Source organism: Artemia sp. Qi Xiang Cuo, chromosome 18 (genome assembly GCF_049724085.1).
Source record: "Artemia sp. Qi Xiang Cuo chromosome 18, ASM4972408v1, whole genome shotgun sequence".
NCBI lineage: Eukaryota > Metazoa > Arthropoda > Branchiopoda > Anostraca > Artemiidae > Artemia > Artemia sp. Qi Xiang Cuo.
The window spans coordinates 41,612,151-41,639,873 of NC_142811.1; the positions used below are offsets into that span (position 1 = coordinate 41,612,151).

The following is a 27,723-nucleotide window of genomic DNA, read 5'->3' on the forward strand; positions in this document are numbered from 1 at the left end:
AAGAAAGATAAACCAATTAGCAGAAGGATATAGCCCCTACTCCTCGAAAATGATTGTGGTCTAACGACCAATTCTTGATTAGAACTCCGTTCACATGTCTCTGAATTTTAAGTCCTAGTTGTTTTGAACAAATGTAACTAACTTGCAGAAGTTTCTATAACTATAACCAAGAAGATGACTGTGTTCTTTAACCTATTTTTACTTACACGTAGTAAAAATACTCTCCGTACCGGACATGTAAAAAAATATCGTATCCTCAAATGCATCGTGGGAAAATAATAGGTACACCCACTAACAAATTAAGCCAACCCCTCATCAAAAAGATGACCAGGGCGTAACCGCCAATTGTTACTTACAAGTCCCTCCCTTGTCTTAAAATTTGAACACGATTTTTTTTTTTTTTTTTTTTTTTTTTTTTTTTTTTTTTTTTTTTTTTTTAATGTGTGCCACAACACTGAAGTTATCATCTCCCCGAAACTATAAAATCTGTATCACTTAAAGAAAATAGATTATTTGCCCTTGATTACAGGGTCACCTTGTTTTATTTTAATTCTTTTTCCAATTATTATATTGTAAATTGTTCAATCTGGCGTATCCTCCTTTGTCTCTCTCCTGCTTTATGTTGTCATGTTTTTTTTCTTTTTATTATATTTGTGTCTTTTGGTGGATTATGAAGTTTCTTTGGATAATAGTTGTCTTCTGTTCGAGCTTAGCTCCCTGTTTTTATTTTGTTTGTTTATTTTGTGTCTTCGATAAAATCTAGAATCTTGAACGGTTTTTTTTTTTTTTTTTAACAAAAAAAATTGATGACATACGCTTTGATCAGCTCAACAGAAACTATTGATCAGCGCGGAAAAAAAATCTATCAGTCTTGGTTTACAAGAGGATTTTTTCTACCATGGGCGAACTTTCTAATACTACTACTGAGAAAGGAGCAAAGGGAAAGCTTGCTCTGTTAACCACGGAACCATGGTGCCTTGATCACGCAACTGTACATCTACATTTTTACGAGGGACGTACACAGAGGGAGAGGGTTTCGATCACTTGTAGTCGCGATACACTTGATTGAATACTTGGTACTCTTGATTGTCCTGCGTAACATTCTCAGGTTTTGTTTTATCCAGTTTAGAAATTACTGGTTTAAATATTGCTCAGTTGCTTGCTCTTGTACCTTCAACTCTCTGCCAACGTCCCTTCTTGTATGTTATAAAGAATCGTGTCGAAAATTTACAATTAAAGAGTTTATTTATAGGTGGGATCTAGTGGGAAATCTCAGGGACTAGTACCAACATTATTAAAGATGGCCCTCAATTAAAGCATCTGGACGGGGATATAACTTGTCGCTCTTGTTATACTTTATTCTTATTTTCTTTTAATATTTTCAGAGCCTGATAAATGGGAAATAGAAAGAACTGATATAATAATGAGAGCTAAACTTGGCGGTGGTCAATATGGAGATGTATATGAAGCACTTTGGAAACGCCATGGTATGGTTGTCGCTGTTAAGACGTTAAAGGTTTGTTAGAAATTTTTAAAAATTAAATATTCATATGTTTGTCTTATTTTTAAGAAAAGTTTAAAAAAAAGAAGAAAAAAAAAATATTGGGAACACATAAGGAAATACATTTACCAAGGCCCAAGTGGTGGAAAAAAAGACTGTCTATATTTAGTTTTCGCACATTGCAGAAATATGAGTTCATTCAAGCTTCAGTCGCTTCTTGATTTAGCCATCAACCCAGGTGGTGAAAGAGAACTAACCTCCAATTATGTCACAACTAATTACTCCCATTTTAGTACGGAAGTCAGGCTTTTTATCTTTTGACAAAAGCCAATGGACTTTTTTCAAAGATGGACGACAAGGAATGAAATACTCTATAAATTGTGTGCTCAAGGTCATTTTCTGGATAAAGGAAAGAACTATGCGAGGTGTTCATGCATCAATCGCGATATAATAATCTTATTTTAATTACAATAAGCAGCTAAAAAAGGTATAAGGATTTTACTGAAAACCAGTATAAGCAGACGAAACCTAGCTTAAAACCCGATGGCTTCAATTCACAATATTTTCTCGGGGGGGGGGGGGGAGTATTTTTCGATATTTAGAGAAAGTTTGGCAGATTTGTCGGGAAAGTGTGAGCATGGTGTTAGTTGCCTTCCAATCACTTTCGATTATTAAAAAAGGCACTGGCACTTTGAATTTTTAATCAAATGAGCCCTTTTTCAAGTTTCTACGACAAAGCTTTCAATAAAACCTCAAATGCCCCCAGAGCATAATTTACAACCCTTACCCTGAGAGCTTTGGGGGGAGTGTCGTCCTTAAAGATATAATTTCCCGACCTTTCAACTGCTTTGAAAAAAATGGCTATCTCAAAATTTTGATTGGATGTGTTTATATAAATGGTGGGCGTGGAAGGGGTGTTAGTTGCCTTCCAATCACTTTCGACTATTAAAAAGGGCACTAGCCATTTCAGTTTCCAATCAAATGAGACCTATTTTGAGTCTCTACGAAAATGCTTTCAATAAAAACCTTATATGCCCCCAGGGCATAACTTATATCCCTTGCCCTGAGGAATGTGGGGGGTCGTCATCCTCAAAGACCTAATTTACAGAACTTTCAACTACGTTGAACAAAATGGCTATCTCAAAATTTTGATTGGATGTCTTTGGGGAAATTGTGGGCATGGAAGTGGTGTTAGTTGTCTTCGAATCCCTTTCGATTATTAAAAAGGGCACAAGCCACTCCAATTTCCAGTTGAATGAGCCCTTTTCGAAGTTTCGACGACATCTCCTTCGATACGAAGCGCCCTGGTCTAAAGGAAAAAAAATATATAATAATATTACATTGTGCCAACACCGTTCTTTACTTAGGCAGCGCGAATGCGCTGCCTATGATTTATTAGATTTTGCGTAATACATGTTATTCTGCTCTGTTCTTATTTCATAAATCTATTCAAGGATGATACAATGGCACTAGAAGATTTTCTTGAAGAAGCAGCGATAATGAAAGCCATGAGACATCCGAATTTAGTGCAGCTTCTTGGCGTTTGCACTCGAGAGCCGCCGTTTTATATAGTAACTGAATTTATGACTAATGGGAACTTGCTGGACTACCTCCGTCATTGCAGCAGAGAGGAAGTCAGTGCAGTTGTTCTCCTTTATATCGCCACTCAAGTAGCTTCAGCCATGTCTTACCTTGAAAGTCATAATTTCATTCATAGGTAAGACTCCTCATATAAATTTTCTCTTTTATTATTTCATCGCAGTTTGTATTGTATCATCTCGAGCCACCCTAGTTGAGTGGACGGCACACTGGACTTGCAATCCTATGTCCTTCTTGACGTAGGTTGGAATCTTGGTGTTACCAATAACGAGTCCTGGCGTGGCTTGGGGTCGTTGGTGTGACTCTGCAGGCTCAGCCGCCTGGGTCGTGGAGGGAATCTGCCTTTGAGCCCTGAGCCTGGATCCAGTTGAGCTCATCCCACCACAATTTACTAATTACATTATCTCAGAAGAGAGAATGAAACTTACGATGATCTTTTATTCAACAAAACGTACGAGGTTTTGATTCAAAAATTTGATTTGATTTATGAAGATCTAATCCTTCAATATAAGGAGAACCAATACATTTGTAAAAGCTAACATTGTTGCCATGTGTTAGTGTTCAGGAGTGCTTTACCCTTCTCACTCCTGTCTAAACTGTTGAACCATTTCAAAAATTTTTTTTAAGGTAATTTCAGCTTTGTTTTACATTTTATCTTCGAGCATGTATTTTTAGAGCATTCTAAGCCCTTTTAAATCGCTATGTTTTGTCTGCTAGTGTAGATTTTGAAGAAAAAAAACTACTAATATATTTGGAAAATATTTGTTTTTCTGCTTGCATGTTAAGAAGATAATGTAATTTTCACAGCTGTTTAAGTGCTTTCCGTACTGGCTGTAATCTTCTGGCTTCAAGAGGTATCACGAAACAGCTATGCAATGTTTATTACTCTCTGCAATATCAAAACATGAAAAAGTGTATTAGGCCTCAATATTTTCCGGGGAGGAGGGTCTTCAGACCGATCTAAGGGTGGGGATTTCTTATTCCCCTCCACCTGTGTCCACATTTCTCGTCCCATGAAATGAATTGTTTAAGTCGATGAAGAAAGATTTAATTCAAAAACGATATGCTGGTGTTGAGAATTGTCAAAACTGTAAGATAAGAACAATAATGCCTTCTAATAACGCATTTATCGCTAATTGCGACAGCAATGTGATTCCACCCGCTAGAATTTATTTCAGCCTGCTAGAATTTTTTCCGACATCCGATTCATCATTCTTCAGCTTTTATCGATTTATGTGTCCTTTAAACGATATTTTTTTGTGGTTTATCAAGTTTTTTGTATATTTTGGAGTTTTAACTTTTTATAGCATTGGTGCAGCCTCTATTGTCTGCGTTGAGCTTTATGCTATAATTACCTTAGATACAAATTTTGAAGTATCAGCTTTTGAGAAGGAAGTAAGTAATTTCGTTATGTTCTTTTTTTAGTTGTGTATGAGTTAGTACAAAAAAAGTCAATTTAATCTTTAATATAAAAGAATAAACAATTTGAGATATGCCATTAGATTTATAGGCAGTTGTCGGCTTGAAACTGACAACTGGAACATATTTATTCTTCCCTTCTTTTGGGTGGGGGGGGGGGGTTGCTGATGAGTACTTTTTTTTCTTATTATTGTTATTTAGTGCGGGTTTACAAACACCCTATAAATCTCTGTAAAAATGTCTTTACTTAGGGTTAGTTTACTTCTAGTTTCTGTTTTTCTAGGTTTTATTGTCCGGTTTACCATTTTTTTTACTTCTTGTCTTAAAATTTTAACCTTTCTGAATTGTTTGATTCGTGTATTTCCTAATGCTAGTTTGATTTTTTTTTTTTTAAGGGACCTTGCTGCTAGGAATTGTTTAGTTGGTGAAAACCATTTAGTTAAAGTTGCAGATTTCGGATTAGCTCGTTTGATGAGAGATGATACTTATACCGCTCATGCTGGTGCTAAATTCCCCATTAAATGGACTGCACCAGAAGGCCTAGCATATAATAAATTTTCCACAAAGGTAATTCAATCCTGCTCTACTTTTTTGCCCTCCCCAATTTCTCTCTTTTTGACCTATCTGTCGTATTCTAGATTATCTATAGGCATGTTCAATGCAAATCAAAAGACTTTTTGTTTTGTGCTAATGAAGAAAGTTGTTGTGCCGCTTATATATATATATATATATATATATATATATATATATATATATATATATATATATATATATATATATATATATATATATATATATATATATATTAAAAGTCGGTCAATGATTCAATTGCCTTTTTTTCAGCACTTCTTTTATAGGACAACACAGTGTCAATCGGGTCCACCATTTTTTTGGATATTAAAACCAAATATGTTCCTTTCTTAGAGCGGGTATCTAACTAGAAATTTCAAATATTTGCAGTAAACAGACCGGAGTTTTAGTTTCTCAGTTTGATTGGACCAATCCCGTATCGGCGGCATATACAGCAGGTGAAAGAGAGCAGCTGGTGCGTAAAGCTGTTCAAGAATCTTCCTATTCAGGCTAAACATCAAAGAGAGAAGCTTGCCATGACTTGATCGAATGCTTTTGCTCGCATTCATTTTTTTGGGAGGTTGGTGTGGGTATCTTGCTCCCCTCCGAAGACGTGTTTTTTTGTTAGACAGCGCTCAAATACTTTGACAAATTGCACTATAAAATTGTAAATCATTTTATAGAGTTCCTAAGAATATTGGTTTAAAAAATTATACTTTTTAATAAAGTGCTTAATAATTAAATTAGAAAATGTTGGTGCACTTTACAGGATTAATCGACAAAATTTCAAAAGCGGTGCCCTCTGATAGGTTATGACCTATAAAGGACACTAGAAATTATTTTGCCAGTAGGCTACTTGAGTCTTCCTCGAATGGTCTATGACCATCCGTTCTGTTTGGTGAGGCTGATAAAAAATAATAAAAAGTCACCAGTGGGGGGGGGGGGGTCTCAACGCCTTTTACTCAGTCAACTCTATTGAAGTCAGTAATAAGACACCAGCTGCCAATATTTCATAAGTGTAAAATGAAAGGGAATTACATTAATGGATTTATCCCTCACCCGTTGTCTTTATTTTTGATTTAGGGAGAAATATCACTGGAAATTAAAAAGTGTTTTTCAAAGTTGCATTGGTAAACATCAAAGCCTAAGGCAAATCTTTGTTAAATCATTAGTAAAAGTCTAATAGGAAAATTACTGATAATTATCTCTTATCTTTATAGTCTGATGTTTGGGCATTTGGCGTCCTGCTTTGGGAGTTAGCTACCTATGGAATGTCTCCATACCCTGGGGTTGATCTCACGGATGTTTATCATCTTTTAGAAGGTGGCTATCGTATGGAAGCCCCTCCGGGCTGCCCTTCAAGGTTGGTTCTTATGCTTCTTGTTTCTATTTTATTCTCCTCTTTTCTATCTATTTCCTTTTGTATCTTCTTTTATTCTTCTTTATTTTACTTGTTCTATTCTATTTCTTTATCCTTCTTTATTTCTTCTGTTTCTTTATATTCTTCCTTTTTCCTGTTTCTTTCTATTTTCTCTTTTTGTACAAAAACACAAATCATTCTTTCTGGATATAGTAAGTCCTTTATTGGCTTTTTTCCCTTTTGCAAAACAAGTAAAACATGCAGGAAGAGTCTAAAGAGTACTTCATTTAGTGATTCATTTGAAGAGTAACTCATCTAAAGAAGGACAAAATGCCATCATTCAATTTTATGAAAGCATATGTAAACATTTCAAAAATTTTAATCGTAAAAAGGCAAAAAGTCAAAGACTGTGCCATTTCTAGATTCATATCTATTCTGTAGTGAAAGTGTCAACACAAAAATACAGATCAAGAAGATTTTGCCTGTCCCCGATGATATTTCTGGTGACCATAAAGGGCTCGATTTTCTAGTTCTACAATCATTTGCTCTAAGCTATGCAGTAGGGGAAAAGTTGCTCTGCTGTTTCATTTTTCCTAACACATCCTTTTATGTTTGCAATCATTTGCTCTAAGCTATGCAGTAGGGGAAAAGTTGCTCTGCTGTTTCATTTTTCCTAACACGTCCTTTTATGTTTGCAATCATTTGCTCTAAGCTATGCAGTAGGGGAAAAGTTGCTCTGCTGTTTCATTTTTCCTAACACATCCTTTTATGCTTGTAGGGTATATGATCTAATGAGGCAGTGTTGGAAGTGGGGTGCAGGTGATAGACCAACTTTTTCTAGCATACACCACGCTCTTGAAAATATGTTTGCCGAGTCGTCTATAACAGAAGGTAAGATGCTCTATATATTTATGAAAGTGTGTAAACCTATTTTTGATCTGAAGTGTGTAAACCTGTTATAAAAAAAATCAATCAACTACGTTGAATTTGAAGCATTCTTGGTCTTTTCTACGTTGAATAAGACAAAGACTGCACAAAGGAACGCTCAGAACTTGAAGCATAATACAGAGCACAATGCAAGCATTATAAGATGAGAATGTATTTAAAGCTAAAAAAGGTCATGGAGACAATTCATTTAATGTACATCAGCCATCTCTCGTCTGAATTCCCATCAAATAGAAAACTCTTATTTTAAACAATAAATACTTCTTTTTAGTAAAAACATATTCCAGATACCTCGATACTCTGCAGATAAATTGTGGAGACGTTGTATGAAATGAAAGAATCATACAAAGAATGTTGTATGGAAGAATGTCTTATTCCTCGTTCCATTCTCGGAACCTCGTTCCAAGTCAGTTCCTTTGTCTTATTCTCGCGCAATGTTGACGTTATGCAAAAAGTATCTGGTGCCCATCAGCTTCATTGAAGCTTTATTTATAGGAGTTGGATTGTAGGGGGGGGGCATAATTTTCACAAATTATCTTGTTTTGATACAAAAAGGGAAGGGAATGGGTCTAAAGGCCTGCTCCCCTTTGCGCTTGTACCTGCTTTACGCTTGTACCTGTTGAACGGCAGGCATGAGAAAAACCTCCAAAGGCTACCTCCTTGCCTTTAACATAAAATTTAAGTTACCCCTACCAACCCCTCTCCCAAAAAGAGGTTTAAGCTTCATCTCCTGGTCGTCAGAAAAAAAGGGCAGAATTATCAAAGCTACTTATAAACTTTATCACTACTTTAATGTACCCTACTGACTGTCTAATGAAAAATACTTGCCTTGCTTCTGGCGCCAGTTCTATAACGGGTTACACATCATTGTTGTCAGAGCTGAAGATTAGTGATTGAATACAGCAAATAATATCATACGACTTATTCTATCATAAAAAGAATCAAAAGTGATTTAATGTAACTTCTATCCTTTGCTACGCTTGGCGTAACCACAACAACTACTCTTTTTTCAAGGAATATAAAAACAACATTGTGAAACGGGAAAATAGGACAGTTCATACGAAGAAAGTCATAACTGATATTATTATAATTTCGAAACTGTAATGTCATAGATGTTGATACAAGTCATAGATGGTGGTACTATAATTTTGAAATCGTGACTTATTCAGAGATAAAGTCAAATAATAATGGCAGTAGTTCTATATGAAACTATTAGTGCGTTTTAGTATCGCAAAGAATAGTTCTCCATTTGTGCATTGTTCTCAAAGATTAGCTGAGAAATTCTGAAATGGAACAGGTAGTGCGAGCTCGGGAGTTATGTTGAGCAGCGATATATATTCGGCTAAAGTTGGTCACTAGGTTCAGAGAAATATATAGATAAGTGTCAAAACGTCCAAATCAATGAAAACCGTAGCACAAATATATTCTTTTTTATATTTTGTTTGAGTTTTCTTTTGAGATTTCAAAATGTTAAATGTTTCAGTTTTTTCTCAACTCAGCGCAAGGTCGCTTTTTTTTAACACTTGGCAAAATTCCTGAGCAACTTGCTCAAAAAAGTCAAATGGGCTAGAAATTTTTCAACCAAACCTCGTACAAATGATAATAGAACATGCTTCCAATGTTCGCTCTGATTTGTTTTTAAAAAGTGTACATACAAAATGACTAAGGTTACTTATCCAAATAATCATACTTGACTGCTTACCCAGCAATATATTGGTTGGAAATCTTTGCATAATATACAATTATGTCAACGGTACGGTTGAACATAAACAACATGTTGTCAGTTGTCTTTGCTTATCCTGGTTTTCTAGGGCTACACCGTGATCTTGACTCTTTTCTAGGGCAAATAATCACTTCGCAAAAAGCTACCTTTGATATTTCATAGAAAGTAGTAGAGTCAGGTGATTAAACTTTCCATAAAACATCGATCAGCTCAAATATCTACTACTAACAGCTCAGCACAGCACCAAGCCGCCTGATGCCAACACAGCTACGCACACTCTTGCTCCATCCTAATCTATTTAAAGCCTCCTCTGTACACCCTCCCAGGAAGTTCCCATTTCCTTTAAATCTTTGCTTACCACATCTTCCCACCCCAACCTAGGACGATTTGCTTTTCGTTTAGCCCTAGACGGTCTGCCGAAAAGGACAATCTTTGGCAATTTGTCGTCCTTCATCCAAGGAATGTGCCCTAGCCATCTCAACCTTTTTGTATTTATAGCCCTAGAAAGCGGGAATGAACCACACTTTCTTTACAGCCTACTGTTTGAAATACTGTCAGTCAGTCGGGTACCCAAAATAACTTAAGCAATTTATCATGAATCTTCTGTTTATAGTTGAAATTGTAAAACTAAATTTCTTTGGTAATACTTGTTTGTGGGAAAACTTGAAGAGAAAAGACACTGTATAGCTCTTTCTGTTGATTGGTGAACGAATTTTTGCCAAAGTTTTTGATATTATGCAGACTTGGCAAATCTAAGTGCCAAAAAAAGCTTACATTAAAAAAAACATAACCTGAAAGTTATTTATTTTTTTCCACTCTCTTGTAAAATTTATGTTTTTACCACATAAATGCTGTACTTGTTTGGATTACAAAATTTAAAGTCATTTAAGATAAGATAAGGGTTTATTCCAAAAACAACACAACACAAAAAAACAGATGACCTTCCATAAGCTAACGCTTGTTCGGAAGTATTTACCCTCTTAAAATTAACACTTATAATAACATACTAAAGAGAAAGAAGAAGAAGAAAAAAAAAAGAGAGAAAAAGAAGAAAAGATGAAAATCTTACACTCACTCGACTCCTGGTCGCAATAACCAAAAATCAATACTTCACATACTCCAAAACTTCCCGCCGCCATCCCATAAATAATAAATAAACAAAACAAAAAAAAAATAAAAAAATAAAATATATAGGAAAAAACGGGTTCCGGGCAAAACCTGAGAGTGACTCAACTATACCACCCTTTAAACAAATTCATACCTATGGAGACAAAGGGTTTTAAGGTCCCGACGGAATTCACATAGATTCGCTGACCTTTTTAAAGAAACAGGCAAAATATTCCAGACAACTGACCCCACATGACGTATTGAAAATAGCGATTTAGTACTAGTAACTAGAGGTGTCCATATATCTCTATCATGACGAGTAGGATAATTATGTACATCATCACCGGAAATAAATAAATTAAAAGAAATAAAAAAAAGCATGGGAACCAAATTAGACAAATACTGAAACATAAATAATCCATGGTAAAATTTTCCAAGACCTGACACAGGGATAATATTTAACTGTACATATTGGGATCTCACCGAGGTTCTTCGATTATCTCCGGACAACACTCGCAGTGCCATATTTTGTATTACAAGTAACTGCTGCAAATGAACTGAAAATTTGCTAGACCATATACTCACACAATATATTAAATACGGGTGAACTAACGAAAAATAAATCAATCTCAAAACAGAATCCTGGAAAATATTTTTTAACTTTCTCATCATTCCAACATTTCTTGCAATCTTACTACTAATAAAAGAAGAATGGTTTTTAAAACTAAGGCATTCATCCACAATAACACCAAGGTATCGTATAGTATTTCTACGCTTAGTTACATAATTCTCCATTTGCAAATCAACAACCCAAGGGTAAAAATTTGATGATCTACCATATATAATCAAACCTGATTTACTATGGTTTAACAAAAGCTTATTCACTCTCATCCACTTATCTATACCTAACATACCTCTTCTCATTATCTCTATTAAATCAGATTCAGTCTTTGCTGCGGCAGTAAAATGGGTATCATCTGCAAAACTAGGAATAATCCCCGACAATTAGAATGTACACTATCTAAAAAATCCAAAACAGAAAATCGTAAGTCGTTAATATAAACCAAGAATAAAAGCGGACCTAAAACAGAACCCTGTGGAACACCATAATCAACCATTCTTTCACCAGACCTCACATTAGAAATTTCAACGCACTGGGTCCTACCTCTCAAAAAAGTTTCAAATAACTTCAACGCATTTCCTCTAATTCCACAATTTTCTAGCTTCATAATTAAAATTTCATGTTCAACTAAATCGAACGCTTTAACAATATCTAAAAAAATATACGCCACCTTAAAACCTTGGTCCAAAGCATCATGCACAAACGTTGTCAAAAATAAAACTGCCTGTTCAGTAGACAACCCCTTACGAAAACCGAACTGATTAGAATGGAAAAAGGAAATATTCTCCAAAAACTCAGATACTCTAGAATTAATAAGTTTTTCTACTAGCCTAGATATAACAGAAAGGAGGGATATCGGTCGATAATGATTCACATTTTTCCTATCACCCCCTTTAAATAAAGGTATTACTCTGGCACTTTTAAGACACTCCGGATATATACCACATTTAAAACTAGCATTAATCTGGTACAAAATTTGTTGCGATATCACAGGAAAAATTGACTTGAGAACCTTTGTTGAAATAAAGTTTGACCCGGATGCACTGTTTTGCATACCTTTTACCACATCACACATTTCTTTTTCAGTAACCGGTCGCAAATACATAGAAACGTCACTACTTTCAGGCAAAAACTGAGTAAAATCACCATCACTTGCATGCTGCTCAACAGACGATGCTAACCGGCCCCCTACACTAGAAAGTGCTCACACATACGTTCAGTAGTTTGGCGAATATTTTCACCATCAACAAGACTACAAACATTTTCAATTTTGGAATGTGAAAAAATATTAACCTTACCATACCATGAGTGAAACGACCAAGAACCGAGAAAATCCAGACCAAAAAATCCTGAAAGAAAACAAAAGATAAGAAAACATGGAACAAAAATAATAACAAAAAAACAATCGCCAACATAGGGGACATAAATAACAAAAACAATGAATTCTTCATAACACAAAAAAAATGAATAGGTTAATAAGTTAATAATAAACGCAACAACCGCTTATTTTAAATTTCATAACTGACACTAAACAATACTCACACGATTACAAACCATCCGTTCACAAGATTACCATATTATCAAATAGGGACCTATATTAAACTCCTTCTCTACCTTTACCACCGCGTAAACCTCTTCCCCTCGCTTGACTACGCTGTTGCGCTTTACTGTCAATGCGCGGTGAATTAGCCTCCGAGATTCTATCACTAGGTCAGGATTTGCCTCGCGAACCATTAAGACGATCAAACTAAAGATGAGGTGGAACGGTTTTAGTCACCCAAGCTGAAATACCTATATCCTTTAGCTTACCCTTCTTCTCAAAAAGACTTTTTCGTGCCTCCCGGATAGAAAGAGGGGCATCATCACTAATATAAATCTCTTTCAGATTCCTCACAGATTTCCCTTTCAAATTCTTGCTAACCTTTAGTAAATTAATTTTCTTTTCCCTCGAAAAAACATTAACTTTGAAAAATTTACGGTCTTTCATGTGTTGTAGCACTGTAAACTTGAGAACCTTAATTGCTTCAATTCCAGTCAGACATAATTGCTTAAGTGCTTCACTAGCGTCATCCAGATTGTCACAAGGCAAATTACGAAAACTAATGTAACTGTCAGATACCTGGTATTCACACATCTTTAACTGACTTGCCAGATCAATATTGTTTTTCCTCAGTGCCATCGCTTCACTCGTGATTACGCTTACCTGATTCTTTAGGCTATCAGTTTCGCTTTCAACTGATACTACACGGGCTTGAACTTCCGTAACCGATGCGTGAAACTCAAGCTGCGCTTTTTCCACCGATATAACCCTTTGTTCCAGAGATCTCATACGTCCATCAATAGAGAATAACTTAGATCCGTTTTCTATCACGATTGCCAGCATCGTAACAAAATCTTCGGACAACTTTAACAATGGTGACTGGGACTTCTCGCTAGAAGTGGCCGAAACATCTAAAACTGCTCCAGTTCCATCAGCTACAGCACGCTGGACTTTACGCCGACGTCCCATCTTAGAAATAATTAAACAAGAAACGGCTTACCTCACTAGGCAACAAATATTTATCCACGGAGCTGCCAACGTGCATTAAGCGTTAGCCGTTACAAGGGCACGGCAAACGCCAACCCCGAACTCAGCTCCAAGAACGACTCCTAACGCCAATCTCGAACTCAGCTCCAAAAACAACTCGAAATTTAGGCCAATGGGTCAGCAGCAATTCCTCTTCTGTTTAAATGTCCAAAATTGATACGAATAAATATAATTTGAACACTCGATCAAAAATCAGAATCCCAGTTCAGAATGATTTATATTCAGAATAAACTTGTAACCACCACTGGATAAACAAATAAGCGGCTCTCGCGTAACAGGTCCTACTCAATCATGAGACAAAACATTCCAAATGTTATTTTATTCCAAACTAATCAACTTGGCAATTCAAAAACTAGCCTGTAATAGTACGTAAAGCATAATCCGTTATCACGTTTTGAGTTAAAAAATTCACTCATTCACTGCTATCGACCAGACACACCTTATTCCCTTTATGATTATTAATTCAGATAATAATTTTTTTTTTTTTTTAACACACAAGTATCCAATCAATTCAAATTATAAGCAATCCTAAAAATACAGGTACTTATTTCAAGTTCCTACATTACTTGTGTGAAATTCTGATTGCGTAAAAAATTCAGTATCTGATTGCACAACTTAACACTGAATTACTTCAAGGTTAAAGAATCAAGTCAAAACAGGTGTATTCCCTTTGAGAGCTAGTTCAATACTAAGTGATTGCATTTTAAGTGATTGCATTTGGCTGTATCTAATTATCCTGAAATGTGAAGCCCCCCCCCCCTTGTAAAAATATGACGTCTTCAGAATAATTTTATTTTAGAAGTGGAAAGGCAGCTCCAGAGTTCCCAAACTCCTCCCACTTTTACTGTATCAAAGAAGAAAAATTCATCTGGTCTGCGGTGGACAACTGTTGGTCCTAGTGAAGAAGAAAGAGATTCATTAGTTCAGCTAAGGAGAGCAACTAATACCAGAGGGAAGCCAGTTCCAGCACCACCTAAACGTACAAGGTAAGCAATCTGAATATTTTTGCTCAATCGGCTGTCCTAAAGGCCCATTCACAATGAGATTTTAGAATTATTCCGATATTTAGCTATCGCTAGCTTGAGCCACAGATTTTTTGTAGAATTTCCTGATTAGCTCTAGCCAAATCGTGGTGTTAGTAAATATCTCATTGGGAATGGAGCATAAGCAAAGCACATTCCGCGCTATTTTTGACATGTTTGTAATGTTTTCTGGTTTTGGGCTGTTGAGCTGCGAGTGCTATTTGTTTTGAAAAACCTTCAAACATAGGTAGACCAGTTTATATATTGAAAGCTCTGCAGCAAATACCAAAAAGTTTGAAAAGAAAAGAATAATTTCTTTTGGTAGAAGAAAGTAAATGGTAAATTTAAATTTCGAATTGAAAATTTCAACTGCTTTTGGAAACATGACAATTAGATGTTAAAGATAATGGAATATAGTCTTGAAATTATTTCAGGTATGAGGAAATTTGTTTTTTTTTTACTTTTTTTAAAAGTTTAAATTATTTGGGTTGGTAACAAATCGTTTTTTCTTTTCTAATGCTAGTGATGATTGTTGGGCTTAGTGAATTTGCCTACTGTGAGCTATTCATTGCTTCAAAACACCTTCTTTACTTGTGTTAACGATCGCGTATTTGTGTTTTTGCTTAAAGAGCTGACAATATTGCATCACCTTTCAATCACCATAGCTTAATAATTTCTATTTTCTGAGACATAAAACCCTGAAATCCATTTTTTGGTAAATTTTCCATTACCAATATCTATAGATATTGGTAATGTTTCTAGGTCATATAGGTACTCTATGTAAATATAAGTACTCTAGGTAATCTATACATCTAGAGGTATATATATATATATATATATATATATATTATATATATGTATGTATATATAAAATCGCTGAGGATGAGAATGATAAATGACATTCAGTTTTAATAGTAGATAAAGAGGCCAAAAGTTAAAGAACTGCCTCTCTTATTAAAGCTGCAATGAACATGAACTTCAATGCAGATGTGGCCTTACGTGATTGCTCAGTGTTGACCAAAAACAACCGAAACACAAACAGCATATATAAAATAGCTGAAGTCAGGCTGTATGTAATTAGTTTCAATTGTTGTAATATAACACCCCATATAAGAGAATATTCACTTTAACGGTAGTATAAGCAGAATTTGGAGAGAAAAATTATTTATCGCTTGTTATCAATCAGGGCTTCTCAGAGGGATACCACCTGGCTATTACTTTTGGTGCTTTAAATCTCTAAAAATATCATAGATGGCTTTCTCGTTATCAGCTGAAAATGCTGATTTAGAAAAGATGGCTAAAGCTTTTCCTCCCCCACGGACAAGCTTCGCTTTTTAGGGGAGGTAGCAATAATTTTTTGTTTATGTTTTTTTTTCAATAAATACTTCTCTTCTCTCTTCTCTTGGCAATGATGACTAAAGATGATGTCGTTAGTGGTTAGGGAAATTAGAATAATTTTCATCATCTTTATTAATACACTACTTTGTGACTGCATAGTGGAGTAAGCCACTCTTGGAAACTCTAAGGACTCTTACCAACCCTGTATTTTCACTGTATGTTACCAAGCCTGTATTTTTATTGTATTTTCTTTTTTTTCATTCCCCCTTGTATCCCTGGCCATGGAGCCTTTCGAGGGGGATTAGGAGTGTTGTGATTGGATTGTGTATGTATTGTGGAATAAAAACTCTGAACTCTGAAACTCTGTCTCCACTAAGACCTTGTTCCACGAGGAGTGGTAAACCTTGAGGTAATTATAGCCAAGAATATGTCACGGCTTTTAGCTTCATTGGAATCAGCCGGCATTGTGCTGCGATGAGTTCGTAATACTAAACGAATAAGAGCTGCCTTAGATTCCTAAAACACAATTAGAAATTCTCTTCTTTGGGTATGTTTCATCGATCTTTAGTTTATTTTTTATTAGCCAAAGGGTATGTCGGACGAAAGACACAACAAAGAAGAATACCATAGCATATACTTTTTTACGAGGACCAGAGAAAAAGCACTGTTTCTCCTTTCCCTAAACACAAAATTACGGTCTCGTTACCCCCCCCCCCCCTCAGCCAAAGAGACTCTGAAAATTTTAGCTTAAGTGCCTGCTGTGATACAAAGCAAGGTGTACTTACCAAACAGCGTGTATAACTCTTCACCTTCTAATGAATCCTAATGACCGTATGCAATAGGCCTATCTGTAATAGAGATACTTGCTTGCCTTCAAGCTTCAGGCATAAAAATAAAAAAAAATACTTTCTAATGATAATCGAGCGAAACTGACTCCGATTGTATAAGCACTTCAGGGAAATATTGCCTTCGGCTATCTGCTGTATAACTTCATGTGATTGCTAGGCACTGCAAGGACTTTTTAATTAAATAAAGCAATATATATATTTATTAAATCTAAGATTTTTTATTTTGCATCGTGATCAATATTGGCGATTAAAGGTTTCCTGTCTCTTTCAATAAATTCATTGCCTTTAATTTTGAAATTGCAGCTCTAAATTATTTGGAAGGAAACTTAGCAAATAAAACTGTTTAAATGCATGATATGGTACTTGATATAGAATAACCAATTGCTTTTTGGACAAATGTCTTTGATGTGTGAAAGAAAGTAATAAAAAAGGTAAATGAAACTTTGAAGAATCAGCTCAAACTTCAAATTTGAAAATTTTTTAGAATTTTCATTGACATAACTCAGCTTCTTTTCTTTAAAATATATAATAAAGTTTGACTAGAAATCGATTCATTGAACAACGGCTACAGGGTGATAGAAGAAATAAATAAATTATCTATAAATAAATGAACATCTTTTCAATATAACTAGATTTAAATAGTATCTAGACTATGATGCTCTAAAGTTTTTAACCTCCTCGATGGTTATCTTGAGCAATCTTCCAAGCCGCCTAATTGTCTCAAAACATTAACTTTCTAAAACACTCATCGACCACTCTTCATCTTATTTCAACCCTCTCTTAAATCCTTCAATGTTCCATACTCGCACATTAAGTAAAATACACTTTATTTCGTATACACACAAACTGGATATAAATCTGGCATTTTTTTTTCTCGTTCTCAATATATATTTTCGCTTTGAGATGCAAACAACGATCTCTTAGGCTAATTAAATAAAAAAAAAAACAAGTTTTTCTTAACTGAAAGTAAGGAGCGACATTAAAACTTAAAACGAACAGAAATTATTCCGTATATGAAAGGAGCTGTCCCCTCTTCAATACCTCGCTCTTTACGCTAAAGTTTGTTTTTGTTTTAAAAAATAAAGTTGTGTGACAGATTCAAACTTTAGCGTAAAGAGCGAGGTATTGAGGAGAGGGCAGCCTCCTCATTTGCGGAATAATTTCTGTTCGTTTTAAGTTTTAATGTCGCTCCTTACTTTCAGTTTTAAAAAACTTATTTTTTTCATTTAATTTCTGAACTTTATTTAATTAATGCAGCTTTGATTTTGGCTCACCGTACATGAATAATTAAAACGAAATTTGTATATTAATTTTACTTTTTTGGCTAAATGGCTTTCTCGAAATTTTGTTCTGACGTAACTTACGAATTAACTTACGTAACGAATTTCTATATTTGTATGTTTTATTACGTATGTTAGGGAGTTTGCCCCCTTGCCAATACGCTAAAGTTCGAGTTTTGTTTTAATCACAAACCCCTGAATCACAAAGGCCGGTTAATTAGAATAGAAAGCTCTTTTGAAAGTACTAAAAAAATGCTAGGAAATCCGGCGCCCCTTCATAGAAATGCCCCTTCTCCCAAAGAAACATCCTCCATGGAAGGATCCTCCCCCGTAACCCCCTCCTCCGACACTTCCCCTCCCCCACCAGAAAAAAATCCCTTCTGAAACGTCTTTATACTTCCCATTAACCAAGGCCGTATCCAGGGGGGGGGGTTTCCCCGGTTTGAACCCCCCCCCCCCCCCGAAATTTTTGACCGAGTCGAAAATTAGTAACGAGTCGAAAACCTAGGTAAAAATCAGTAAAATTAGTTGAAAAATGAGTCAAAAATTAGTAGCCCCCCCCCCCGAAAAACTAAAAAATTAGTAAAAAACCCCCCGAAAAAAAATCCTGGATCCGCCCTTGCCATTAACCAATACTATATGTAAACAATGGGCAAAGTTCATAACTTGCAGCCCTCCCTCCGGGAACTGTGGGGACGGATTCATCCTTAAAGACATATTTGTGAGATTTTCCACTATGCTGAACAAACTGACTATCCCAAAATTAGTGACGATAGGCTCTGGGAAAAAATGAGCGGAAGCGAGAGAGTAGTTTTACTCTAATTTTTTGGTAATTCAAAACTGGCGCTAAAACCTTTAATTTCCGTTCGAAAGAGCTCACTCACGCTATTCTAGGACTACCTGATCGATACGATCACCCCTGGGAAAAAAAACAACAAAAAAACAACAACAAAAAAAAAAAAAACAAACAAACAAAAAAGAAACAAATAAACACGCATCCGTGATCTTTCTTCTGACAAAAAACACAAAATTCCACATTTTTGCAGATAGGAGCTTGAAACTTCCGCAGTAGGGTTTTCTGATACGCTGAATCCGATGATGTGATTTTCATTAAAGTTCTATGACTTTTTGCGGGTGTTTCCCCCTTTTTTCGAAAACAAGGCAAATTTTCTTAGGCGTGTAACTTTTAATGGGTAAAACTAAACTTAATGAAACTTATATATTTGAAATCAGCATAAATCTGATTCTATTGATGTATATATGGGGATCAAAATTCCGGTTTTTACAGTTTCGGTTACTATTGAGTCGGGTCGCTCCTTACTTACAGTTCTTTACCACGAACTGTTTGATAACACATCTTATAACTTCCCTGTCTAAAGCCACTTATAAATAGTCTCTTTGACAGGACAATATACTTACTTTCTAGGGTTCTGCTACTTCCTTTTCAGCTTGCCGTATCTGAATTTATGGGTCTCTAAAAATATTTTCAGATATTTATAAACTACTACCATTTTAGTCATGTGAACATCTTCTTCTTTAAAATTCTCCCACAGGTACTGGCATGATTAGTAAATGCCCGGAACTCTTAGCCAATCACCAAACTTCATCCCTAAAAACCATTGTATGAGAGTATAAAAGAAGCCAATACTTTATATTCAAATGCAGTCAGTAGTTTTCTGACCCTCACAAGAGAGTGCACGTTACGGTTTTCTTCTTATTTATGCATGTCTTCCCACAAGCTCTGCTGCTAGTCTTTAATAATTGTTAAAACCAGTATCGACTCTAGATATGCTGATTTTAGTATTTACTCCTCCTCTACTTTTCTGCCCTCTTTGAAGCGTGTGTCTGTTGACGTATGAGAGTGGATTGGACAACCTAATTTTGATGAACATCCTTCAAGATTTCAAATATATTTGTTAAGGCCAAAAGGAGACAGCCAAAAGCTTTTGCACTATTTGTTGATAATCAACTGTAACAAAACAGTGTCCAATATTTTTAGAACTGAGTCAGAGTTTGGAGGAGGATTTTAGTGTAAGAGAGAAAGGCCTCTTTGGCAAAAAATGGCATTATTAGAAGAAAATAGAGAAGAGTAAAAATTTTCAAGGTGACAATATGTTCCTTTGTTTTTTCAAAATAATATATTATAGTCTAAAAAAAAAAAAAAAAAAAAAATAATGAATGGAAACAAATTTACTGAAGCCATTATTTATGTTTGATTAAGTTGGTTCCCTTTAATTGGGTGGTTTTTTTTTGTTTAAGGATAATCATCGGAATTTTTTATCCAATCTACTCTTCATATGCTAAGAAATCGCCAATAAAAACCGTGCTTTAAGCTATTTTAAGCTGTTTTTTCCTGATAATATTCCAATAACAGAAGAAAAGGAATGATGGTTTCACTTTTCTATTTTCTTTTACATTTTGGGAAAAATATCAAGCTAAGCTTCTTTTATCTTCACTATTGTTGTTGAGGGGCTCTATTGACCGTTTGCTCTTCATTCTCTTTTACAAATTTGATTTGAGTTAGTTCTAAAAATAGGACCTTCATATTTTCTAATCACCAATTTTGTCTTTCGTGTATCGTTATGTCCTTTCTCATGCGTTTTGTTTGTATTAATTTGCATTTCTTGTTGTTTTTCCTATCCTGTTTTAAACTAAATTCTCACTTGCCAAATCGATCAATTCTTTAAAATCTACATCGAAGCATTGTTTTGCTGGATTTGTTTTATTGCAAAACTCCTCTGTTAGGAAAAATTTTCACGATTTTTCTGTTTTATTGTGGAAAATGTCCACAAGTACATTTTAGTGTCGTGTTAGGCTAGTGGTCTCTCTAAAAAAAAAGTAGTTTAAAAAATTGTTTTTTTAACGTCATTTTGGGCTCTAGATCCTTTTTCCTAAATGTGGAGTTAATCGATTTGGCTTGCGAAAAGTCCGTAATATCCATGCACGTTTGCCTGTTTTTGCATTTGTTATTAACTTTTTATCTTTTTTTCTCTTGCTTGGTGCAGAAATGTGAAATCAGAACGGCTTCCTAAAGCAAGTGTCAAGATCCGTGACAGGTAATATTCAACTCCCTATCATAGGCAATCAGATTAGAGTTGGTACATTATTTGAACTGTATTTAAATCATAGATAAATTATCACAAGATAATCATTCTCTTTTTTGTATGTATTGGTAAAAAAATTCAGTGTCGCTTGGGAATGTCGGAAAAACGGAATTCAGCAGTGTTGCATTATAACATAGACCTGACGGTTCATTTATAGTTGCTTTTGCACGTAGTTTATAAAAAAAAACTTTCCGAAAAACAAGTTTTTTAAAGAAAAGTAAAGGCCATATTAAACGTAAGATCAGAAGAAATAGAAACCTTAAAATAACTCAGACTCAAAACAACCAGAAACTACTATTAAAGAATAAATGAAACCCAAAATGAACAGACATTTAATAAACAACCATAGCTAAAATCATGCAACAGGTACTAAGATAAACGAATAAATAAATCTTAAAGCGAACGAAACTTAAATTGAATATGCAAATCAAGCCTGAAACGAACAAAATCTTTACAAAGAAGAGTTTGGTTTTTGCCTCCTTCTCTCACTGTAAAAATCTGAAACTTCTGCGTCATTGGCGCTTTGCTGAAAACTATCGTGTCTTAAACAGTCTTGGAAAGTACAAATAAAATCAAAGGGAATGTCTTGTATATAATGCTATTAATTGTTGAAAGATCATCACTTCAAGATTTTGTTCCATTGTAATTTTATTTTCATTTTCAATGCTGTAATAACTGGAAAAGAAAATATTTGTAATATAATTCGTTTTTAGTGAAGCACCAATGTCGCAGTTGGTTTTAGACTTTTACAGTTAGGGGAGGGGGAAGTGTCCAAACTGTTGTTTGTAGTGAAGCTATTTTTGTGTTGAACAATCATGGAAAGAACTGATAAAATTAAACTGAATGTTTGGTATATAATGAAATTAATTGATGAAAGCTTGTCAATTCAAAACTTAATTTTACTGTTATTTTTATGATTATTTTCGATGTTGTAATAGGTACAAAAGAAAATATTTGTAATATAATTCGTTTTCAGTAAAGTGCCAATGATGCAGTAGGTTTTAGACTTTTACAGTGTGAGAAGGGGGCAAAACCCAAACTCTTGTTTGCAGAGATTTTTGTTCTTTTCAAGTTTGATTTGTATATTCAATTTAAGCTTTACTCATTTTAAGATTTATTTATTCATTTATATTGGTACCCGTGTATGTTTTTTTCCATGATTGTTTATTTAATTTCTTTTCGTTTTGGGTTTCATTTATTCTTTATTAGTAATTTCTGGTCGCTTTGAGTTTGAGTTATTGTAGATTTCTATTTCTTCTGATCCTAAGTTTAATATGATCTTTACTTTTGTTTAAAAAACTTCTTTTTTTGGAAAGTTTTTCTTTTAATTAATTTCTGTTCGTTTTTTATTGCCAAAGTTTCAAGTTTTTTCTTTTCAAAATTCCTTATTTCAAAATAATTTTTTATTCCAAAATAACAGTCTTGGCAAGAACTAATAAAATTTTCTACGCAATAATGTTTGTGGACGTTTTCTTGTATTCTCTTAAGCAATTAGCGAGGGAAAAGTTTATTTGTTCTTTTTTAATTACGGTAACTTGCATTGAAAAACTCCACACTGTTAAATTTTCTCGTAGAGTGTGAAATATTTAGATTTGCTGAAAATTTATTATATGGTATTTAACTAACTGGATTGTTTAAATTAACGATTTTTCTGCAGGGTTGCCACCACTGTCAGTTCCTAAAGTGCTACAATTGCCCAAATTTGCGTGCTACACACTGGTTTTTGGTGCTATAGTAAAAAAGTCGACTGTAACAGTGTTAAAATAGTGCTAATTAGAACACTTTTGTGGTATTTTAGCAACCCTAATTACGTGCTACAGTCCTACGCATAACAAAATAGTGCTGAAATAGCACTTTTGTGCTGCAGGTGGTAACCCTGTTTTTCTGTGGTAGTATTAATGAAACTAACAAAAGAGCGGTAACCGGCTGGCTTGTTATTAATAAATACTGCTTGAAAACAATAAAAAATAGCGCCTTCTTCAAAAATCTTTTTGAAATGACACTCGGAATTGTTTAAATGCTTATGAAATCCGTTATATTGACGGCTGGTAGTTGGCGTAGTATCATTCACAATTCTTGGACTAGATAGTCTTGTGTGATTTGTCCATGTTCTAAATGTCTGGTGAAGGTTTTTTCTTTTGTCCTAGGCTTGCAGTTCAATTTCATCTAGATAGTGTGCCCTCTACTGCCACACGCGTGTTAAGTACAAAATGAATTGTTTTGCGTAGACATTGTTTAAAATCTGAGTAATTAAATTATTTGGAAGAGTTGATTTCTCAATTTGCCAAAAATTTTGAGATGGCCGTGGAAACAAGAAGGCATCTAATAGAAAATTGTCCAGACAGGATTTGATACCTGCTGGAGACGTTTTATAAATTGGATCTTAAGCTGGGGAATACAGTGTGGGAGGGGGGTTAAGATCCGACCGCTGGAAGGATATATGATAAAGACGGGGAAATTACCCCAAGCTTTTTTCCTTTTTTTTGGGGGGGGGGGGGGAAGGGGATGAAGCAATGGGCCCTTGTCGTTTGAGTTTCGGCTCAGTTTCATGAGTCCGCCTATAATAACAACAATAATCAGATAATAGCGAATATTAGGGTATTTTGCATTATAGATATAGATTTACTATGTTAAAATGTTTCAGTGGGAATCGCGCCCAGGATCTCTACGTGATAAGCAGGTATCTTATCGCCTGGTTGTTATGACGAGTCCGGAGAAAATGACGAAAGACCAGGTGATCAGAGTCACAATGTCACGTCCTAGATATAGATTCCCTATAAGAGATTCCTTTTTAACGTAACTTTGCGCTTATAGTAACCTAAATGAATTTCAAGGCATTAGATTTTTAGTAATAAAAGGAAATCCATATTAGGTCTATGGATTGTACTGGTGGCGTAACTAGTGGATGTTTCTACCTTTTGCAACATCCACATATTTCACTAGCTAATGTCAAGCTCCTACCTTGAAAGAATTTGGATGTTCTCTATGGAAAAATAAGGACAAGGTTATCCGCCGTGGCCTGATAATCTATGGAAATCTATAAGCTATTAAGGGCCGTAAAGGCCATGCTTCCTTAGAAAAAAAAAGTTGCACCGCCTTCGCAGTATTTTAGTATTGTTCAGTTTGTCACTATCTGACATGAAAAATGTGTAGGCCTTCTATAGTATGAAAAGCTGACTGCTCAGTTTTCCAAGTTTGAGGTTGGTCTCACTATGCTGATAAAAGTCGGTTTAACCAAGCTCACCTAGCGAGGGAACTTGTAGATCTCTGATCTAGGATCAGGAGTTTAACAAATTTCTACTTAAGTCTCAAGTTATTGACAGAATTTTATTTAAATATTACTTTAGTTTCAACCACATACCTTATGCTTGCTTAGTAGTTGGGGTTGTGCATGAAGTAATTTTTTCAAATTCCAATCGATCATTGCTAAATTCGTTTTTTTTATATCATGCATTGGGCCCTGTTAAACCAGCAGACATGCTGGTTTGCAGGAATCTATTTCTTGAAACTGTGTTAACCTGTGGGCTATAATTTGGAAAGAAAACAAAACAGGTGAAAAAAAAATACAAGTCTGGAGTATGAACATAATGTATTTTTGATGACAATTTAAATTACGTAACATATTGTCAAACCTCTGTCAAGCGAAAATATAGTTAACAGGGACTTTTAACTGCAGATGAAAAGTTTCCTCATAATCAAGGCTCTAGTTTCTATCATATGGAACAAGAATGGTTAAACTCCAAAGTCTAGATAAGTTAAACAAAACTATGAAAAAAAAGAATAACAATACAAGTAAAATCAAAAATGTTTATTTGATAAATTCTGCTGCTTAAAAACATATCTGGTTTTGTCTCCTTGTTAGTGCTTCTGAAAAGTCTAGGCTGTTTAAACAATGCTTGTGCAACTGGCGTAGAAACAATAGATGCTTTTCCCAGTTTGCTAGTATTAAAGGAATGAAGTTGAAGTTTGCTTTGTTGGGAATGCTGGGAATGAGGAAATTTTTGAGCAAAGAATTTTGAGGTAATGCCTTGAAGACATTACCTCATTTCAATGTTTAGGTCACATATACAATACGGCGTATATTCTCCATAAGGGCACCTCATGATTAACACAGATTCATGCTTTAAAATCAAAACAGAATCTTCCTGAATCAAAGTTTGGCTCAGAGCAAATTTTAATTTTCTGCTTATTTATTTTCTGGTGTATATTTTTGGATTTTAGGATAGAATAGTACATTATTAACAAGCAAACTCTCACAACATAAAATACTTCCGAACTTGTTGCTCTCTGTCAGCTAGCCTACATTGTATAAAAAATAAATAAATAAGTACAGTATAAAAACATACAGCGATGAACCCAATTGGCCTGTCAAATAAAAATGAGTACAATCAATAAAATGAATAAAAATGAGTACATAAGTAAAATGTAAGTAACATAAGCAAAAGTAAAAAGTAAGTAACATAAGTAAAATGAATAAAAATGAGTACAAAAGTACAAACATAAGTACATTATAAAAACAAAGAGCAATGAACCCAACTGGCCGGTCAAATAAAAATGAAATAAATAAACTAACACATTAAGAATACACTTGACACATTAACATGATGCATTACTATCTCATTTATTTATGATTTCACCGAACGCTGGCACAAAGCTCTTTCTGTAACGTTCAGTTCTTGTATTAATAGGACTTAGAACCGGGACTTCATTTGCCTTTGATCGGATTAAACGGGGCTTTGGAGGGCAATAAGGGGCTGAGAGTATACATTGTAAGCGTGGGCTACAATGCAAATTATTTCCGAAATTAGTACAAAGAGTAACACGTCGGGCTGCCAAGGTAGGAAGGCAGAAATCCTTGAGGAGGAGAATGTAAGGTACTTTACCCTGACCGTATATAATTCTCAGGGCCCCCTTCTGGATAATTTCTAGCCTATCAGACTGATCCATCTTAAGGTCAAAATGCCACACTTTTTTGAAATTTCTACAACTTCTTTCTATATAAACCTTATATGCCCCCAGGGCATAACTTACAACCCTTGCACTGAAGGCTCTGTGGGGGTAAGACCTAATTTCCAGAAGTTTCGATTACGTTGAAGAAAATGGATATCTCAAAATTTTGATTGGATGTGTTTGGGGAAATGGTGGGCGTGGTTAGTTGCCCTTCAATCACTTTCGACTATTAAAAAGGGCACTAGTCCCTCGAATTTCCAATTAAATGAGCCTTTTTTGATGTTTTTACAACATCGCTTTCTTTAAAAACTTTACATGACGCCAGGACATAACTTCCAACCCCTGCCCTGAGGGTTGTGGTGGGGGGGAGGGTTGTCATCCTTAAAGACCTAATTTCCAAGCCTTTCAATTACGTTGAATAAAATGGCTATCTAAAAATTTTGATTTGATGTGTTTGGGGAAAAGGTGGGCGTGAGAGGGGGGTTAGTTGCCCTCAAATCACTTTCGACTATTAAAAAGGGCACTAGCCCTTTCAATTTCCAATCGAAAGAGCTCTTTTTCAAGTTTCTACGACAAAGATTTCAAAAAAAACTTATTTGCCCCCAGGGCGTAACTTATAACCCTCGCCCTGAAGACTATGGAGGGAGTGTCCTGCTAAAAGCTATAATTTCCTGAACTTTAAACTGAGTGAAACAAAATGGCTATCTTAAAATTTTGATTGGATGTGTTTGGGGAAAAGGTGGGCGTGAGACGGAGGATAGTTGCCCTAAAATCACTTTTGACTATTAAAAAGGGCACTAGACCTTGAAATTTTCAATCGAATGATTCCTTTTTGAAGTTCCTACGTCAAAGATGTACTCAAGATTCACTTTCAAGTTTCTACCAACTATATAATTCATCAAGATACAATTACGCTTTTATTGGAATGTCTGACACTCTACGAGACACCAAATGTTGAGGTCGAGGGCCCATACCTGGCTTCGTCATTTTAAGGAGGGGAGTTAAGATTGTTGTAACCGAGCAGAAGCTAAACTTGGGGGAAATGCCCCTCCGCAACCCCACTATCTGAAACCTTAGAATTCTCTCTACTAGAGAATACCAAACCCCAGGGTGTTTTAGATAGTGCTTTTCCCTTCACGTGTCTTGGAGAAAAGTGGTCGTATAGACATATATAGATAACTTACGTTTTAATTGACGACAGCACCGGAAAAAGGGGACTTGAGAACTTGCTTGAAAACTAAATGAAATGATACAAAGTTAAAGATTGGTAACACCAAATCCTTTTAATAACAACGCTACTTAAAAAATAGCATTACTTAGTGGCGTGGTTTTTCCCACCGGCATTGTCAGTGATAGTTGGCTACAAAACTACAAACAACGTTACAGTATCTTTTTTTTGTCCTTCAGTCATTATTTTTGTGGACGCACAACTGTGCCTCATGATGGGTTTCCAGTCTATATTAAGATATTTTATGTACCCGAATTAATCCATGTAACTGTAAAATGGAATTTATTTCCTTGAAAAAAAAAAAAATTATCATGTTTTTTCTCAAAATGATAGGTGATGCAACAAAGCAGTATAGTTCGGGAAAACCTTCTTTCTTGTTATGTTCTAACGGTTAATATGAGCTTGCGCTTTTTCTGTAACTGACTTTTGCCAAATGTTAGGTTTAACAAAATCCAAGATGCATCTGTATCAGTTACTAGATATAGTTTTCAATTTATATTTTTGTGCTTGGATTTCATTG

General features: G+C 35.0%; 1 protein-coding gene across 5 annotated transcripts in view; it reads left to right on the forward strand.

The window, feature by feature from the left end:
• The window catches only part of Abl (tyrosine-protein kinase Abl), a 104,285-nt gene that overhangs the window by 58,233 nt on the left and 18,329 nt on the right, over positions 1-27,723 (forward strand). For 4 of the 5 annotated variants that reach the window (XM_089104490.1, XM_089104488.1, XM_089104487.1 and 1 more), the window contains 7 exons: positions 1,386-1,516; positions 2,956-3,218; positions 4,915-5,086; positions 6,310-6,452; positions 7,228-7,340; positions 14,233-14,419; positions 20,927-20,977. In XM_089104490.1, the coding sequence (XP_088960616.1) occupies positions 1,386-1,516; positions 2,956-3,218; positions 4,915-5,086; positions 6,310-6,452; positions 7,228-7,340; positions 14,233-14,419; positions 20,927-20,977 (1,060 nt within the window). The remainder of the gene's footprint in view (positions 1-1,385; positions 1,517-2,955; positions 3,219-4,914; positions 5,087-6,309; positions 6,453-7,227; positions 7,341-14,232; positions 14,420-20,926; positions 20,978-27,723) is intronic. The other variant, XM_089104489.1, reaches the window with a different exon arrangement.